The sequence below is a fragment of the Setaria viridis genome, chromosome 9 (assembly GCF_005286985.2).
Source record: "Setaria viridis chromosome 9, Setaria_viridis_v4.0, whole genome shotgun sequence".
Lineage (NCBI taxonomy): Eukaryota > Viridiplantae > Streptophyta > Magnoliopsida > Poales > Poaceae > Setaria > Setaria viridis.
Window position 1 is genome coordinate 10,112,006 of NC_048271.2, and position 17,379 is coordinate 10,129,384.

Consider the following 17,379-nt stretch of genomic DNA (forward strand, 5'->3'; position numbering starts at 1 on the left):
ATCATTGCGGCCTCAAAGAAATACACTTACAGAACAGGTGATTCACTTGGAGCAACGCAAGGCATCGACCGACCTTATCGCGAATCGACCGAGTCTTCTGCAATGAACCTTGGGACATACAATTCGACGATCATGTACTCCACGCTCTCTCTTCCTCGCACTCGGATCACTGCCCTTTGCTACTGGCACAGCAATCAGGTCCTCGTAAGCCGACGCCTTTTAAATTCGAAAACTTCTGGCCGCGCTTACCAGGATTCCATGAGGTAGTCGCCCAGGAATGGTCAAAGGTGACGGCCCACACTGAACCATTCCACAGAATGGGATACAAACTGCACAAAACGGCCCAAGCACTGCGATCATGGAGCCGATTGCACGTCTCGGATGCCCAGTTAAAAATACACATGGCACAAGAAGTTATCCTGCATCTCGACATAGTGGAGGAAACAAGAACACTCACTGAACCGGAACACGACTTGCGGAGCAAGCTCAAAAAAAGGCTCATCGGATGGGCGGCCATAGAAAAAGCAAGGAAGAAACAATGCTCCAGGATAACCTATCTGCGTGAGGGCGACGCTAACACAAGGTTTTTCCACCTCAAGGCGAATGCTAGAAAGAGAAAAAACTTCATCCAACGGCTAAAGAAAGAAAGCGGCTGGGCTGTAACTCACACGGAAAAGCAGCACATAATCCAAGATCACTTCGACAGCGTGATGTCCACACCAACCACTCGCACCAAAGATCTAAATTGGGACAAGTTACAATTCCCAGAGGTGGACTTAACCGGAATCGACAACCCTTTCTCGGACAAGGAAACACTACACGCAATAACTGACTTGCCCAAAAACAAAGCACCGGGACCGGACGGCTTCACTGGTCTGTTTTTCAAATCATGCTGGAACATAATCAAAAGTGATGTCATAGCGGCTGTAAACGCTTTCTACAACGCTAGATGCAAGGATCTCAATCTAGTCAACTCAGCCAACATCGTCCTAATACCCAAAAAGGAAGGAGCTGAAAGCATCAAAGATTTCAGACCGATAAGCCTCATACACGCCATTGCAAAGATCATCAGCAAAATTCTGGCAATAAGACTCCAGCCGTATATGGAGAAATTGATATCACCAAGCCAAAGCGCCTTCATAAAGGGAAGAAGTATACACGACAACTTCCTGTACGTTCGGAATATGGCGCGACGATTTCATAGACACAGAACGCCGACACTGCTAGTGAAGCTAGACATCTCAAAGGCCTTTGACTCTGTCCGATGGGATTACCTGCTCGAACTAATGCAACACAGAGGCTTCCCCACGCGGTGGTGGGACTGAATAATTGCACTACTGGCCACATCCACCTCCAAAGTCCTGATAAATGGAATCCCGTCTGACTCAATCGCACACGGGCGAGGACTACGGCAAGGAGACCCACTATCCCCCTTCCTCTTCATCCTTGCAATAGATCCGCTGTACCAACTAATACACAAGGCGACAGAAATGGGACTACTCAACAAGCTCGGAGGGCGTACGCCACGCACTAGCATCTCCATGTATGCTGATGACGCGGTCATATTCATAAAACCGACACAAGCAGACGTCGCAAACGCAACAAAGCTATTGAATTTTTTCGGAGAGGCAACTGGGCTTAAAACAAACCTACAAAATACAACTGTGGCTCCCATCAGCTGTGATAACGTAGACCTCGAAGAAATCCTCTCAGAGTGGCCGGTTACTCGCACAGGCTTCCCATTAAGGTACCTCGGACTACCACTTGCGATAAGGCGCCTAAGGAAATTGGACTATCAGCCCCTAATGGACAAAGCAGCACAGAAGCTCTCCGGATGGCACAGTCGCAACCTCACCCAAGCAGGACGGGTTTGCCTCACCAAAGCGGTGCTTTCTGCGCAGCCATTATACCTGCTAACCGTCGTAAAAGCACCAAACGAAGTATTAGACGAACTAGACAAAATAAGAAAACGATTCATCTGGGCTGGAGACAAAACGCTTACAGGCGGCAAATGCAAGGTTAATTGGATCAAATCCTGCTTACCAAAACAACATGGCGAGTTAGGAGTGCTAAACCTCCACAAATTCGCTAGAGCGCTGAGACTGCGATGGCTTTGGCACGAGTGGGAGTCACCGCAAAAAACATGGATTGGAACGGGGATACCATGTGACGACTCCGATCATCGCCTGTTCGCGGCTTGCACAACGATCACAGTGGGTAATGGACGCAAAGCAAGCTTCTGGCACTCAGCCTGGGGGCAAGGAGCTAGGCCAAAGGACATTGTGCCCAACATATATGTGCTATCCAGGGGAAAGAATAAAAAACTAGCAGAAGCCTTATATGATAACAGCTGGGTGGCGGACATAAACATTCATGAAGGACTGACAACGCGACACCTCCAAGAATTTGTAACACTCTGGCGCCTAGCAACAATGGTGCAGCTACAACCACAACAGGAAGACACAATCCGATGAAAATTCATGTCCAACGGAAAATATTCAGCGGCATCGGCATACAAGGCGCAGTTCCTGGGATCCACTTATGCACCACACTGCAAAACAATATGGCACTGCTGGGCGCCCCCGAAGTGCAAGTTCTTCGCATGGTTGATCCTCCAAAACCGCGTATGGACCGCCGATCGACTTGCGCGAAGAGGATGGCCTCACTCCCCTGCATGCCCCTTATGCCGTATACAACAGGAGACGGCACACCACTTAGTGGCTCAGTGCAGATACACTAAGCAAATATGGAGCCTAGTGGCCACTTGGACGTCACAACCAAGCATACAACCCTCGGAATGGCCTCCAACCGACAATGCCCTGGAATGGTGGATGAACATGACTACAAGGACCGAAGCCCCTAGGAAGGGAACCTGCTCTATGGCGCTACTGATAATATGGGAAATCTGGAAGGAGCGGAATAGGCGAATTTTCAACCATCAAGAGATGGCAGCACCCTCATCGCTGGCCAAAATCAAGGAGGAAGTAGGTACATGGATTTTAGCAGGGGCAAAAGCTTTAGCGAGTTTTTCATCTAGAGAGTAATCGCGTAAGAGTGACATATTTGAAACACTTCTGTACTAACCTACTCTATCAATGAAATAGGCACGGTCTCGTACCCATTCGTTCAAAAAAAAAAAGAAACAACGAAACAGAGCTTCTTTCTTCCCCACCGCTCGGTCTTCATCTGCGCGGCGCCGCGGCTGGCCGAGGCGCTTGCCCGGCGAGTTCAGGCCGTACCGCGTCATGGGGCTGTACACCGTGACGCCGGCACAGTGCATTGGCAGGGCCGCTTCCGTGGGCAGGCGCCCCGGGACCCGGACGACATAGCCCTGGTCGACGACGACGACGACGGCGTCGGAGAAGCCACCCTAGGTGGTGGCGCCGTCGCGGTCCACGCCGTTGGAGGCGAGCACGCCCCCGGGGCAGTAGTTCTCGTGCCTGCCGCTGTAGCTGGCGGCTGGCGCAGGCACGGCGCGATCAAAACCCGATCAAAGGGAACAGAAAAGAAAATATAAAGTGATGATTTTGTTCTCTAAGCCTGGAATGCACACGGCCTAAGTCCCCAACTCTGTCCAAGAAGAAAACCGCATGTTTTCACTAAAATGATTTCGAAAATACGACCAACCATAAGCAGAACATAACATGTGCCTTCTCATGAACATATATGCTGTATATATTTACATGGACGGAGAGTAGCGCCAGAAATGCATCGCAGTTCAGTCCACACTTTTTTTTTTCGAGAATGTAGTTCAGTCCACACTTCACAACTCCAATCCCACAAACAACACAAGTAGGAGGACATACACCAGCCCGCTGAGTGTCCCGGCAGCGTCGTGGCTCCGGCAGCCACCGCTCCTGGGCCTGGCCCTCGCCACCGCCACGCCACCCGACCGGTACGCCACGCCGGCGTTCCAGCCCGCGGGTATGGCGTTGCTGGCGACGAGCACCCTGCCGGAGCTGAACGTCAGGCGGATGTCGAAGGGGCCCTGGAGGGGTGAAGCCGAGTTCAGCTTCCACACGGCGCCCCACGACTGCTGCATCGGCACCCACTGCCCCGACCCGCCCTGCATGATGTCCACGGCGTCGAGGTCGCTGTCGCCGTCCTCGTACTCGATGAGCACGGCCAGGTAGCTCGGGCTGGACCCGGACTCCACGGAGAAGGTGGCGTTCACTCCAGGCCACTCGCACTGCACACTGTACAGTAGGGTAGAGATTGGCGTTTATAGAACTGAAAATCTCTTTACAGTAAGCAAACAGGCTTGTGCGGGTACCGTGTGTACTGGATTTGGATGGAGCCGGCGCCACGAAGCTGGCCTTCCTGGCCGGGCTTCGCCATGGCACCAAACGCTGTCCCGCTCATGTCGAAGTGCACCTGGTCATCCGGGCATGGGCAGTCAGGGCACTCGTCGGTGATGACAACAGTCACCGGGTTACCAGAGCAAGCACCATTGCCAGTGCACACCACCTGATGAATAATCTTCAAATGTCAAATCGCAGACAATGCACAACCGTTCGTTAACACACTATCTCTCAACTGCTAAGGTACCTGATAGCAAGAACCACAGCCCTTGCCAGAGTCGTAGATGGAAGAGCAGCCAGCGGCGATCATGGAGGAGAATGGTGGCTGGTCAACATCATTCTGGAACCCACACGCACCAGCTACAACATGTGATCGAAAAATTCAAGCAAGTTACTTTACAAACACACACCAGCTACATCATTCTGTTTGGAAGAGCTACAGCATGTGATTGACTTTTAGATGATCTCTTACCGTCACTTCCTGCACCATCAGCTGTGCCATACCATGTAGCGATACCATTGGACCAACCAGAGAGCTCACGGCGGAACTCAATGGATGCACAAGGGTGGAGAAGAAAGGCAAGAGCTGTGATGGCAATGAAAGACAACGGATGGATCTTGGAAGCCATACACTGCACCCTGTGACATGTAGCCACGGCTGATAAGGTCAAAGACATTGTGGAATTGCACACAGAGGGCGGCGAGAGAGAGAAGACTAGATAATAGAAGCGCTATTTTCACTGTGTGATGGACAGTTTGCATAAGGACATAGATGATCAAGAACAGTCAGCTGCTCTCCTTGGGGAGAGGAGTTACAGGATTTGGCAGTGCATTTTCTAATCCAGAATGCATCGGTCTAATCATGACCAAACAGCATGCCAATTGCCAACTGGGAGTAAATTTGGGAGAATTTTGAGTTGCTAATGATGTATTTTCAAACCAAGTAGGTATGAGAAGGCATCATGTGCTCATCAGATCAGAATGCTGGCATGAGGTCCTGAGTTGCTACTCAGAACTTACATTTTCTTTTCTTCTTTTAACCAGGGAGAACTTATACGAATAGTAATTTGGGACGGAGGGAGTAGTATTTAATCCAATGGACCACAGCAAGCATCCTTAAGTGATGAAATTTAAACCGGTTAAATTTAATTATACCTAACACTACCAAAGCTGATATGATGGAATTATGGAGTCAAATTTCGTAAGACTGGATGCTCCTTGCATTCTTGTGATAATGCTATACTGTACTATCACCTTGCCTCTATGATAGGTCACATGATACAGTCACACGAATCATTATGTCCAAAACTTCATAACTTTAGTTCGGCAACTCTTTGAAAAAAAAACTTCACTGGTCAGAGGTAGGTTTGGTCACTAACTGAGATAAGAACTTGACATTCACCACCTCGACCCTTTACATTGAACAGAGTCAATCCAGACCTTTTCTAACCATAGTTCTGCGAAGACTAGATTCGTTCAGGATTGCATCTGTAGATGCAGTTTAGAGAGCAAACTATGCGGTGGCTTTGGATCTGTAGATGCCACGTACAAGCATCTTTTATCAGCTGAATGCACAATTTGTCCCAGGAATGGTCAGGATCCCATACTGCCTACTTACAAGTTACAAGTCCGCAAGTCATATCTGAATATCTGATACAGTGGAACTTGAATACTTCATTTTGAAAAGCGGTTAAAGACGACAATAGCTGAGATGACGCAGAGAATTCCAAAAGTGTTACCCGCCGGCCTTGAAGCGGCCGTGGTCTGAATTAACTACTATCCCCAACTCAATATAAGAACACGTACATAAAGCAAGGTTGATTTGATCGAACCAGAGAACTAGAGGTAGACAGGTTGATTTGATCGAACCAGAGAACTAGAGGTAGAGAGGTACTTACACAAACCAAGGGGTAGTTTAGTCCTTTCACAATCCAATAAATGGAAAAGAAAGAAATAAAATCATTAAAGAGGTCTAATGTCAAGTAAATCAATGTGTCAATGTTGTGGGTGTCAAATTTGCGCAGCCAATCTTTAGAGTGCTAAATATGCGAAGCCACGTGTTTACGGTGTCAAAAATATAAATTTCTCGCAGCAGCAGCAACAACAGAGGAGAATTACCTGTAGGCTGTAGATACTAACAGTCAAAAGCAGTGTAGAGCACGAAGCTGCAACGCCCGGACGCGGCCACGCGCACGCCACCAGCCCGAGCGGCCGCCGTCCCAGCCGTCTCCCACCGCAGCAACGCGCACGCTCCTCGCCGGCGCCGCTGCCTGCAGCGGGCACCAAATGCCGGCAAAGGTCAGGCAAGAATCCAGCAAAAGGCGAGCCTCGAGGCTCGAGCGCGCTAGCTGTACCAGCGGCGGACCTAGCTAGAGCCGGCCTGCGGATTCCCGCCGCCCGGGGCCGGGGACGCGTTGCGCGCAGCGACGAGGCGGTCGGCGTCGGGGCCTGGGGGCTTGGCACTTGGGGGTCCGGACCGGGAAGTGGAGAAGCGGCTGCGATGGCACGTGTTGTATCCCGAGTAGAGGTGGATTTCGTTGAATGTGGGTGGCGGCGGCGGGGCGGCCGCCGCGGCGCGAGGAGGAGCAGAGGAGCGAGCGATGGGGGTGGCGGGGAGCGGAGACTGGAGGTTGAGCGAGGGAGGGGGAACAGGGTTTATGCTCGAAAAGTCCAGACTTGGCAATTGGAAAGGAAAGCGACTCACATTACTAGTACCTCGGAATGGCTCGGATTGCAGGTAATGATGCATAACCATCATAGTCTTTCTCTTTCAGTATCAGTCATCTCAGGGGGAAGCCACGTCACCACCGACCACCCGAAAATTCAACATCGAGGAAGAGAATTCGAGAGAACTATTATGGGATTGTTCATTACGGTTGCCTCTAAGCTTACACGATAGCTAAGATAAAGAGACGAGTAAAAAGGACGGCAAGTCGGCAGCATCATTCATTTATTCTTGTCCTGACCTGCCAAGCAAATCCAATCATGTCTCACTTTATTTTCTAAATTTTGTTTCGCTTTACTTCCACAGATTGTGAACGGTTCATTTCACATTTCAAACCTAGTGCCTACTTAAGTGCCACATCCAAAAGAATTTCCAGTAATATTCACCTTAGAAAAGCGGTTTCAATTAAAAAACCTTTATGGCGTCATCGTGAGGACGTGGCATCCGATCCATAGCAAATACCTGAAAAGCAAATACAAATCCATAGCAAAACTATCCTTCTTGACCCTTTAGGAAATAGGGACAAAGTTGCTCAACTAACCCAGTCAGTTTCATGAAACGCGTATTTACATGAATGGGCACTGTCCAACCAGAATAGTTGCTTATCCATCCTCTTAGGCCTCAGCTACAAGAAAAATATCAAAACACACAACTCTGTCCATCTAGGTAGTCCTAATCTGCATCCCAAAACTACCAAAGCTGCATTTTGCAACATACTAATTCACAACGCTAACATCACAAACAACAGGAGAAGGTGATACACCAAATCGCCAAATGCTCCTGCTGCCTTGTAGCCCCGGCATCCAGCACTCCTGGGCCTGGCCCTCGTCACCGCCACGCCTCCTGACCGGTACGACACGCCGGCGTTCCACCCTGCAGGTATGGCGTTGCTGGCGATGAGCACCCTGCCTGAGCTGAAAGTCAGTCGGATATGGAACGGGCCCTGGAGGGCAGAGCCAGAGTTGAGCCTCCACACTGCACCCCACGAATGCTGCATCGGCACCCACTGCCCCGTCGAGCTCTGCATGATATCGACGCCCGATAGGTCACTTTCAGTGTCCTCATACTCGATGAGCACGGCAAGATAGTTCGGGTTCGAACCGGTGTCCACAGAGAAGGTTACATCCACTCCAGGCCATTCACACTGCACCCTGTACATCCATATGCGCATGGGTCATGGCAAGGTCGACACAAATTAGTCGAGGACGACAGTTGGTTGCAAGCAGCCATGTCCTGAATGAACGGCATACCGAGTGTATTGGATTTGTAGGATGCCAGCGGCACGGAGCTGATCGGCCATTCCAGGCTTTGCCATGGCACCAAACGCCGTCCCACTCATGTCGAAGTGGGCGCCCTCGTTTAGGCACATGCCATCACTTGCTTGGCTCAGGCATGGACCCCCACCAGGGCCCTGGTCAGTGATGACAACAGTCACAGGGTAACCAGAGCAAGCTTGATTGCCAGAGCATACCACCTGATGAATCAGCATTTCCAGATGTAAAATGGCAGAAGCGCAAGCATGCGATCGCCTCAATCACAAAGGAGTGCACGCACCTGGTAGCAAGAACCACATCCATTTCCAGAGTCGTAGATGAAAGGGCTGCCAGCAGCAATCAAGGACGAGAATGGGGGTTGGTCGACAGCATACTGGTACCCACATGCACCACCTACAAAGGGTGTCATTGACACAAACATGCATCAGAACAACTATCGAAGCCACACACCGGTCTGAGCAGAGCTATTATATGGTGATTGTTGAGATGACAGATATTCTTTCATGAGTGACTATTACCTTCACTTCCGGCACCATTAGGATCACCATACCACGTAGCAATGCCAGTGGTCCAGCTGGAGAGCTCATGGCGGAACTCAATAGACACACAAGGATGAAGGAGTGAAGCAAAAACTGTAATGGCAATGAAGGAGGACAAGCGCTGAATCTTGGAAGCCATATTCTGCAATGTGACAGTAAGCTGTGGATGATAAGGTATAAAATACCGTGGAATTGCAAGGAGAGAGAGGACGAGTCAAGCAGCTTATGTTATGTATATTCATAGGACAATTAGTGTAATTTTCCTAGATGCTTAAGGACAAAAGAACAGGACAGGGCTGCTCTTTATTTTACAGTACAGTTTTGTGTTTTATTATACAAACGCATTCATGATTCATCACTAGCAAGATAGTAAACCCATAATCTAAGGCCAGGTGGGAGAAGATTTGGGAGTTGGGACAGGTATGAAGTAGATAATGAGGCAAATGCACATTGAAACAAAATTCATGATACCTTTGAAGAAATCAAAGGGCATGCAGAATTGCACATACAGCCCTGAATTGTTATTCAGATCTTACAGTTATAAGTCAATGCACCACAGCAAATCCTATGTTATGATATTTTGTTATGATGGAACTATGAGTACATTGTGCAAAGGATCCTATTCATAAATACCTAACAAAATCTAAGATAATATGACGGTTATGAACTGAAAGTAGCTAAAAATAAGATCTCTGGAGTCTGGACCCACCAGACCTTTTCTTTTACCTTTCTTTCATATCTTCTGTACTCACCTTATCACTTTTGTATTGTGACTTTGAGCTTAGAGTTAGCATATGAATTATGAAATCATTAAGTCTAGGTGATTGCAAAGTAAGAAAATGCTAGTAGGGGTAGCCAGAAGCCCAAAATAATTCCTAGGTGACCACTGGGGCATAAGTGAATGCTGTTGGTTGAGGTATGACTGTTTTTTTCTACGGAATTGGTATCTAAGTTCTGAAGTAATGATAAGGAGTGGATATGCACTTGAAGGAAAATCCAATTATAAATACAGTAAACCTGTGCAAGACCATTAGTTTCTAGTTTTTACTTTATGATCAATCACTTCTTTCTACCTTCGCAAAGAGAATTCACATGTCCTCCACAGCCTTAATCAGAGTCAAATGAAGTTTTCTGAACTAAAGGAAGTCACTATGGGCAAACTGCATAAATTTATTTTAATGTATTATTCTATTCCCTTATCTGAACTTTCACAAAAGTTATACTGATATCAAATGATATGAGTAAAAAAAAACAAAGACAGTCAGACAGTATTTTTTAGTCTCTCAGAATGAAGCACCATGTTTACTATCAAAAGAATGTGGTAAGCATGACAATAGATATCCCTTAACAATTTCAAACATTTCTGCACAATTTTAGCACATCAATAGCCTTATCCTGCAGTCAGGTTTATATAAGCAGGTCAAAATACTATGTTGATAAGGTGACATCATTACCTTTTCTGACCTTTGGAAAATTTACATGTAGTTATCTAGATAACAAAACAAACTTAATTAATAAGAAAAAAAGGGAATCACGAGCACAAGAGCATATCATGCATGCTCTGGCAGTTAGTCTCTATTTTTTGCTATGGCTAGCTACCTACATAATGCCTGGCATATCAACATGTTGACAGACTTCAAAGCCTCACCATTTGGGTTTGAGATGAATGGATGGGTCAATTTCCATCTCATTGTACTTTTACGTTGACACCTCATAGATCGAATTCATATTTATACATTTGACCTTGATATTGGCTACCAGGACCTTGGTCGTCAACTGAGATCCTTTCACCTTTAACACAACTAAAACCAAGCCGTATTTTAACCATACTAGGCTTTGGATCTGCTGTAGTGCTAAACCCCACCTGCAAGCATCTGGCATTCTGGCCATCTGCTTTAGTGCTATAAGCTGAAATCAATACTTCTCTCCAGAATGATGCAGCTTTCATACTCCCCGCTTCCAATTCATATCTGATTCTACATTCTAGTATGCCACACTAATCATATTCAATTCAACTAGAGTTATCAAAATCAAACCTAACTAAGTGGAGTCAATTCACAGATTCCTCTGAAAACAAGATCCAATGGAAGTGTTTACTATGTATATGCATCCTCAAGCATCATTTTCGAACCAATTACTGAGAAGGCGTGTCAAATTCTTACGGTCTTATGGGCAGGGCTTGGATGCCGCGGCGCTCTGTGAAGCCAAATTCCTCTGCACACAAAAAACAGAGTTCAGTACATGTACACGGTACACCTGTGTTAGAAACCAGGTGAGAGTTAAAAGCGGAGGATTGAGGAGCGCACCACGCCGAACCTGGCCGTCGTGCCGCAGCAACGAGCTACCTCCACCCCGCTGCCGGAACGGGAAACCGCTCCAATGCCAGCAAAGCTTCGAGCGCGCTAGCCTTGTCTCAGTCAGATCCGAGGCTAGAGGACCCCACCGGTGCTGTAGCGGCGAAAGCCGCGGCACGCAACTACAAGGCGGCCGCCATTGGGGCTAGCCCGCTCGGGGGATTGCGGCTTCGGCCTAGGTCCGGAGAGGCGGCGTTTAGTTTTACGCTGTTGTGTTGCGAGGAGAAAGGGTGGGCTCGGTGGAATGCGGGCGGCGGTGGTGCGGGAATGCGGGTGGCGGCGGTGGAGAAATGGGGGCGGCGGCGGCGAGGAGAGAGAGCCAAGGGACGGTGAGGACAGGGGAGCGGTGCCTGCGACTGCGAGAGCACAGGGATGCAGGGGTTTATGCTCTCTTTCTGTACTCTACTAACTTTTTTTCGCAAATCCGAATGGAACCCGGAAGACCAATGATTGTCTGGTTCAAAGTTTTCTTTTTTTAATATAACTGGGTTCAAAGCTAATTACCTTCTTCTCTAATCTCCTTCTGTCTGCTACCCACTCTATTTAAAACCACTCTATTTTAAAATCTTACCCATGTACTCCCTCGTTTCAAATTGCAGGTCGTTTTGATTTTTCAGATTCATAGATATTATGTATCTAGATACATAATAATATTTATAAATTAAAAAAGTTAAAACGTAATATCTATCAATCTATAAAAGTCAAAACGACCTACAATTTGGAATGGAGGAAACGCTAATGTAACTTGTGTTTATTTTCTTTTTTTCAATCAATTAGGTTGTTGGAAGTGAAGTTATTCAGATTAGAAGGAATTTATTTTCAAGGTTCCACCTAAAGGTACCAGTCAAGCTACGCTCAGCCAGTTTGCTATCCGAAGGAAGGAGTATTGTATTTTGACTATAGTTACACTTTAGATAAGTTTATGATATCTTTATAAATGTAAGCTACTATGTGACTGTCATTATGAATGGTAATGAGTAGTGAAATGCAGCACCGTTTTGTATCTGTCTTGCGAGGCCGAAAATTTGACATAAGATCGAGATCCAAATCTGTCTAGGGGTGTTTGGATACTATGTGCTAAACTTTAGCAATGTCACGTTGGATGTTCGGATGCTAATTAGGAGGACTAAACATGAGCTAATTATAAAACTAATTGCAGAACCTTGTGCTAATTCGCGAGATGAATCTATTAAACTTAATTAATCCATCATTAGCAAATGGTTACTGTAGCACCACATTATCAAATTATGGACTAATTAGGCTTAATAGATTCGTCTCGCGAATTAGACTCTATCTGTGCACTTAGTTTTGTAATTAGCCTATATTTAATACTTTTATTAGTTTTGTAATTAGCCTATATTTAATACTTTTAATTAGCATCCAAGCATCCGATGTGACAGGTGCTAAGTTGTACTAAGTTCAGCTACGTGCCAAGGAAAACACATGTCCAATCCGGTTAGCCGTTCTGCACACGCACAATCACGCAGGAGAGCGACCGAAGTTACATCACGTCACAACCAACGGAACACTAGAGACGACACAAAAATGTGACACGCCAACACGCAGACGGACCCGTAACCGTAACCCCGTCGCCCGCCACCGGCCGCCGCCGCCGCGGATCTCTCCAGTGATCCCTCGCCGTCGCGCCTGTCCGCGCACGGCGGCGCCGCCAGGTAGCCGCTCCCCTGCAGGCCCCTGCCGACGCAGAGCTCGTCGTTGCCCCGCACGTCGAGCCGCCGGCCGAGCCGCGCCACGAAGTCCCCCGGCAGCGCGATCTCCCCGGCCAGCCGGTTCTGGCTCAGGTTCAGCTGGCCCAGGTGCGGCAGCGCCGCCAGGGTCGCCGGGATCGGCCCGTCCAGCCGGTTCCGGTCCAGCGACAGCGCCGTCAGGCTGCCCAGCGAGGCGAACGCGGCCCGCGGGATGGGGCCTGTGAGGCCGCACCCGGACAGACCCAGCACCTGCAGCCGCCGCAGCACGCCGACCACGTCGCCCGGCACCGCCGTGCCCAGCGGGTTGTCCTGCAGCAGCAGGTACTGCAGCTTGGACAGGCCGGACAGCGAGCCCGGCAGCGGGCCCGCCAGCCCGTTGTGGCTCAGGTCCAGGAACACCAGCTCCCGCAGCGACCCCACCTCCGGCGGCACGCGGCCGGCGAGGCGATTGTAGCTCAGGTCCGCCTTCTGCAGCCTCCGCAGCTTCCCCACCGCCGCCGGCATGCCGCCGCCGATGCCGTTCCAGCTCAGGTCCAGGATCGTCAGGCTCGCCATCCCTCCGATCTCCTCGGGTATCTGCTGACGCATGGGCCCGCGCGTAACGAACAGACGTTTACCACATGACAACGTGACAATATTTTTGTTTCAGGCAAGGCAATGCTTGTTCGTTTACCTCGCCGGTGATGTTGTTGTAGCTGAGGTCGAGCTGCTGCAGCGCGGCGAGGCCGCCGAGCTCCCTGGGGATCCGGCCGCGGAACCCGTTCTGCGACAGGCTGAGCACGCGGAGGCTCCGCAGGCCGCCCAGCGTCGCGGGAATGGGGCCCCTCAGGCCGGGGTTGGACTTGAGCACGATCTGCTCGAGGGACGCCGACGCGCCCGCCAACAGCGCCGGCGGCAGGTCGACGGCGGCGGCGGCGTCCTGACCGCCGGCGACGAAGCAGCCGAAGAGAGAGAGCGCCTTGAGGTGTGGCAGGCCGCGCAGCGAGGCGGCGTCGAGCCTGGCACCGGGCCTGCAGGGCGGGGTGGCGACGTCGGGCCCGAAGTGGAGCCGCGTGGCGCGGAGCACGCGCGCGTCGTCGGGGGCCAGCTCGCACTGGAGCCCCGGCCACGGCGTGTCGGTGCAGGGCCGCGGGTGGAGCTGCGGCCACGACGGGTCGCCCAGGAGGTCCACCATCACCCGGAAGACGGCCGCCAGCTCCGACCTCGGCAGCTGCGGCGCTGGCTGCGCGGTGGTGGTGGCTTGGAGTTGGAGCACGAGCAGGAGGACGAGCGAGAGCGAGGAGAAGAGAGAGGAAGCCATTTGGTGCATATGCGTGCGTGGTGTACTTGCTATTCTGGCTCTGGGTGGGGTATAGTGAAAGGGGGTAGGGAGGGTAGGTCACCTTTACGAGGCATGCTATGACTAAAGAGTTTATAAATCTACGAAAAAAACATTTTTGGTGAAACATTTTATTGTGGTCAAAGGCTGACTGATCAATAGGCTAGCTAGACTGGCACACGATGCCATCGGCTCCAAGAACAACGGGGAGTGCGTTTGTCAGCATGTCTGCAAAGCCACAAACCAACGACAGATGCATGGACACGATGTACACCAGACCGAAGTGCAGAGGGCCATGGACGTCGTCGTACGCGTACGGGTCAATGCACAGGCCGGCAGAGGAACGGCGGGACATATTGGCATGGGCCGCATGGGCCACCGGGTGGTACGGGCCTACGTGACCAGGGTCCGTGTGTACCAGTGAGCGTGTGCAGTGGCAGATCAAAGCCCTTGTTTATTTCACCCCCAACTTCCAACTTTAACACTATGAAAAAGAAGATTCTCCATCACATCAAATTTGCGGTACATACATGGAGTACTAAATGTAGATGAAATTAAAAACTAATTGCACAGTTTTGTTGTACTTTGCGAGACGAATCTTTTGAGCCTAATTAGTCAATGTTTGGACAATAATTCACAAATACAAACGAAACGCTACAGCGTGCTACAGTGCCGGCACAGTAATTTTGGCACTCCCAATTTTGGCAACTAAACACGAGAGCATGCAAGAGAGAGGGCCGGGTGGCGTTTCATCGGAGGTTTACGGTGGGACTCTCGCGATCGGACGGTCGCGTTCAGTTCCTGGATTATACTTGAGTTGTGTGTTTGGTTTAGGGGTGGAGTTGGGTTGGAACGGGTTCGACTCTATGAGCCCCGTTTAGTTGAAAATGCATTTGGGTTGGGTTGGACCCACGAGGGAATATTCGGGTGTGTTTGGTTACCGGGTTGATGTGGGTCAGAACGGGTTCGACCCCATCATCCTGCGTTTTGTTGGAAATGGAGTGGGTTAGTTTCGTCCCTCTAAGGAATAATTTCCGTAGATGCGGGTCGAATGCGTCCGCCCAAAACGAGCGGACGTACTCGACCCGCACGGACGCCGTGTGCGTCCGTCCGCGCGCGTGTTCCTTCGTGCGCGGGAGGAGTTGGCCTGGCGCGGGGGCGGCTAGCGGGAAGGAAGCGGCGGCCAGCGCCGGGCGGCGCGGAGGAGGCGCCCGACGCCGGGTGGGGAGGAGGCAGGGGCCGGCGTGGGAGCGACGCGGAGGTGGCCGGGAAGGCGACAGTCGGCGCAGAGGCAGCTAGGGAGGAGGCACCCGACGTCGGGGCGGGGAGGAGGAAGCAGGCGGCGCCGGGCGGGGAGGCGGGGGCCGGCGCGGGGAGCAGGCCGGCGGGGAGGAGCAGGCTGGGGCAGGGAGAAAGAAGATAAAGTGGGAAAAAAATAAAAGAGGATGACAGGTGGGCCCGTAGCTAACAGGTGGGTCCATTGTTAACAGTGTTAAAATGGCATCCATCCCATCCCTTTCAGCCATTCAACCAAACAAAAAACTGGAACGAACCCGTCCCTCTCCATCCCTCATCCAAACACGAGATGGGTCGACCCCAACCCACAAAAAGGGATCGGCTCCAACCCAACCCACATCGTTCCAAAACCAAACACATGCTTCCTCCTAGATGTGGGTCGAATGCATCCACCCCAAAACGAGCGGACGCACTCGACCCACATCAACATCGTGGCTCTTCGTTTGTGCGTGCAGGCGAGTCGTGATCGTCGAACTCAGAAAGGCAGACGGCGTAGGCCGGGAGCAGGCGAAGGCAGCCGTGGTCAGCGAACTTGGAGAGGCAGACGGAGAAGTCGAATGACCGGGCCGCCTTCTCCTTCCCCTTCCTGTTGGCCGCGGCGGCAGCGGATGCGGCGCTAGACAGCTCGGCATACGCGAACTCCAGCAACACGTCGATGGCGGCCTGGCCGAGCCCGCCGCCGCCGGCCCCGTCCTCGTGGCCCGGGAAGAAGAGGTGCTGCAGCCGGTGCTCCACGCCGCCGGCGCTGGTGTGGTGGGTCTTGACTCTTGAGGAAGAGGCGGCGAAGCACGTGGAGCAAGCCCGAGACGAGCAGCATCACGGCAAGCACCACCGCGACGAATAGCAACGCGGGCGTGATCCTCGCGGCCATCATCGACGCCGCAGTAGCGGCCGCTAGGGGCGACTCCCTCCCCGCCGTGGCCGGAGCGTCCTCCGCCGGCGCCGAAGCCTCCTCCAAAACGCGCGAGAATCCATCCCCATCGTCGCTGCCGCCCAAGAAGTAGTAGTGCCCACTAGTGTCTGGTCCCGCTCTCCTGCGCACGGAACCAGCCGCCCGCCCTCTTCACCCTGGCCGCGAGTGGAGGGAGGATGAAGGAGATAAGGTGAGGTAAAAAAAAAGATGACAGGTGGGATCTATTGCTAACGGTGTTAAAATGTCATCCATTCCATCCCTCTCAACCCATTCAACCAAACAAAAGAGGAATCCATCCCTTTTATCCAAACACGAGATCCAAACACGAGATAGGTTGAACCTAACTCATAAAATCCATCCCTTTTATCTAAACACGAGATAGGTTGAACCTAACCTATAAAAGTAGGATAAACCCGATCCAGAAAAGTGGGATAAACCAAACCCGTTCCACTCCATCCAAAACAGCACTTGCTTATTAAACGCGGGGGAAAGGACACGGCGCAAATGCCAACAGACTGGGACCCGGGCCCGGGCCCGGGCCTAGCGTACACTGTGGCGTCTATGTGCATGCGTCTCGTTCGTACTTCGGCGCAGGAAGCCACGGCGTATAGCAGAGGGATTCCTCCAAGGCTCCAACAATCGATCAGCTAGATGCAAGCAACTTTGCTGTATGTTACAGGATACTGCTTTGTTGGGAATTATCGACACCCGGGTGTATGTATCTCTGTGGCTGCCAAACTAATCCACACCGGATGCTAGACATGCATGTCACGACTTTTTAGGCGGAGAGTACTAAAACAGTTCCGGCTGATGGAGCGGCTCCTCTGGTAAAGCTGAACTCGTTTTGAAGACTCCTATTTTCAATTTATAAATAGAACTTGTTAAATGATCCATGTGCCCTTATCTATTTGATTTGATCGTACAGATGACTCTTTAGTTTTTTCCTTAAT

General features: G+C 50.8%; 3 protein-coding genes across 5 annotated transcripts; all 3 read right to left on the reverse strand.

The window, feature by feature from the left end:
- Window positions 1–3,629: 3,629 nt before the first annotated feature.
- On the reverse strand, window positions 3,630–7,021 carry LOC140221391 (expansin-B12-like). 2 transcript variants are annotated; one of them, XM_072290962.1, is made up of 5 exons: window positions 6,667–7,021; window positions 6,420–6,571; window positions 4,549–4,661; window positions 4,274–4,467; window positions 3,630–4,196 (listed from the first exon to the last, which is right to left on the reverse strand). In XM_072290962.1, the coding sequence occupies exons 3-5, from the start codon at window positions 4,609–4,611 to the stop codon at window positions 3,764–3,766; spliced, it is 690 nt and encodes a 229-aa protein (XP_072147063.1). In that variant the 5' UTR covers window positions 4,612–4,661; window positions 6,420–6,571; window positions 6,667–7,021; the 3' UTR covers window positions 3,630–3,763. The 2 variants fall into 2 exon arrangements, with proteins under 2 accessions (XP_072147063.1, XP_072147062.1); XM_072290961.1 differs by lacking the exons at window positions 6,420–6,571; window positions 6,667–7,021 and adding an exon at window positions 4,774–6,404.
- A 489-nt stretch (window positions 7,022–7,510) lies between these two features.
- On the reverse strand, window positions 7,511–11,588 carry LOC117835247 (expansin-B12). 2 transcript variants are annotated; one of them, XM_034714617.2, is made up of 6 exons: window positions 11,146–11,588; window positions 11,002–11,053; window positions 8,819–8,981; window positions 8,581–8,693; window positions 8,277–8,500; window positions 7,511–8,177 (listed from the first exon to the last, which is right to left on the reverse strand). In XM_034714617.2, the coding sequence occupies exons 3-6, from the start codon at window positions 8,976–8,978 to the stop codon at window positions 7,748–7,750; spliced, it is 927 nt and encodes a 308-aa protein (XP_034570508.2). In that variant the 5' UTR covers window positions 8,979–8,981; window positions 11,002–11,053; window positions 11,146–11,588; the 3' UTR covers window positions 7,511–7,747. The 2 variants fall into 2 exon arrangements, with proteins under 2 accessions (XP_034570508.2, XP_072147064.1); XM_072290963.1 differs by having other exon boundaries at window positions 11,156–11,238.
- Window positions 11,589–12,535: 947 nt separating this feature from the next.
- LOC117839721 (uncharacterized) lies at window positions 12,536–14,655 on the reverse strand. The gene is made up of 2 exons (XM_034720127.2): window positions 13,576–14,655; window positions 12,536–13,478 (listed from the first exon to the last, which is right to left on the reverse strand). The coding sequence occupies exons 1-2, from the start codon at window positions 14,209–14,211 to the stop codon at window positions 12,705–12,707; spliced, it is 1,410 nt and encodes a 469-aa protein (XP_034576018.1). The 5' UTR covers window positions 14,212–14,655; the 3' UTR covers window positions 12,536–12,704.
- Between the last annotated feature and the right edge of the window lie 2,724 nt (window positions 14,656–17,379).

Bases quoted from the DNA above. Each gene is read 5' to 3' on its own strand.
- LOC140221391 (XM_072290961.1), bottom strand. From the start codon at position 4,978: ATGTCTTTGACCTTATCAGCCGTGGCTACATGTCACAGGGTGCAGTGT. The intron at 4,468-4,548 runs GTACCTTAGCAG...ATTATTCATCAG, and splicing joins GCTGTGGTTCTTGCTATCAG to GTGGTGTGCACTGGCAATGG. The intron at 4,197-4,273 runs GTACCCGCACAA...CCTACTGTACAG, and splicing joins ATCCAAATCCAGTACACACG to TGTGCAGTGCGAGTGGCCTG.
- LOC117835247 (XM_034714617.2), bottom strand. From the start codon at position 8,978: ATGGCTTCCAAGATTCAGCGCTTGTCCTCCTTCATTGCCATTACAGTT. The intron at 8,694-8,818 runs GTAATAGTCACT...CACCCTTTGTAG, and splicing joins TAATGGTGCCGGAAGTGAAG to GTGGTGCATGTGGGTACCAG. The intron at 8,178-8,276 runs GTATGCCGTTCA...ATGGATGTACAG, and splicing joins CTACAAATCCAATACACTCG to GGTGCAGTGTGAATGGCCTG.
- LOC117839721 (XM_034720127.2), bottom strand. From the start codon at position 14,211: ATGCACCAAATGGCTTCCTCTCTCTTCTCCTCGCTCTCGCTCGTCCTC. The intron at 13,479-13,575 runs GTAAACGAACAA...ATGCGTCAGCAG, and splicing joins ACAACAACATCACCGGCGAG to ATACCCGAGGAGATCGGAGG.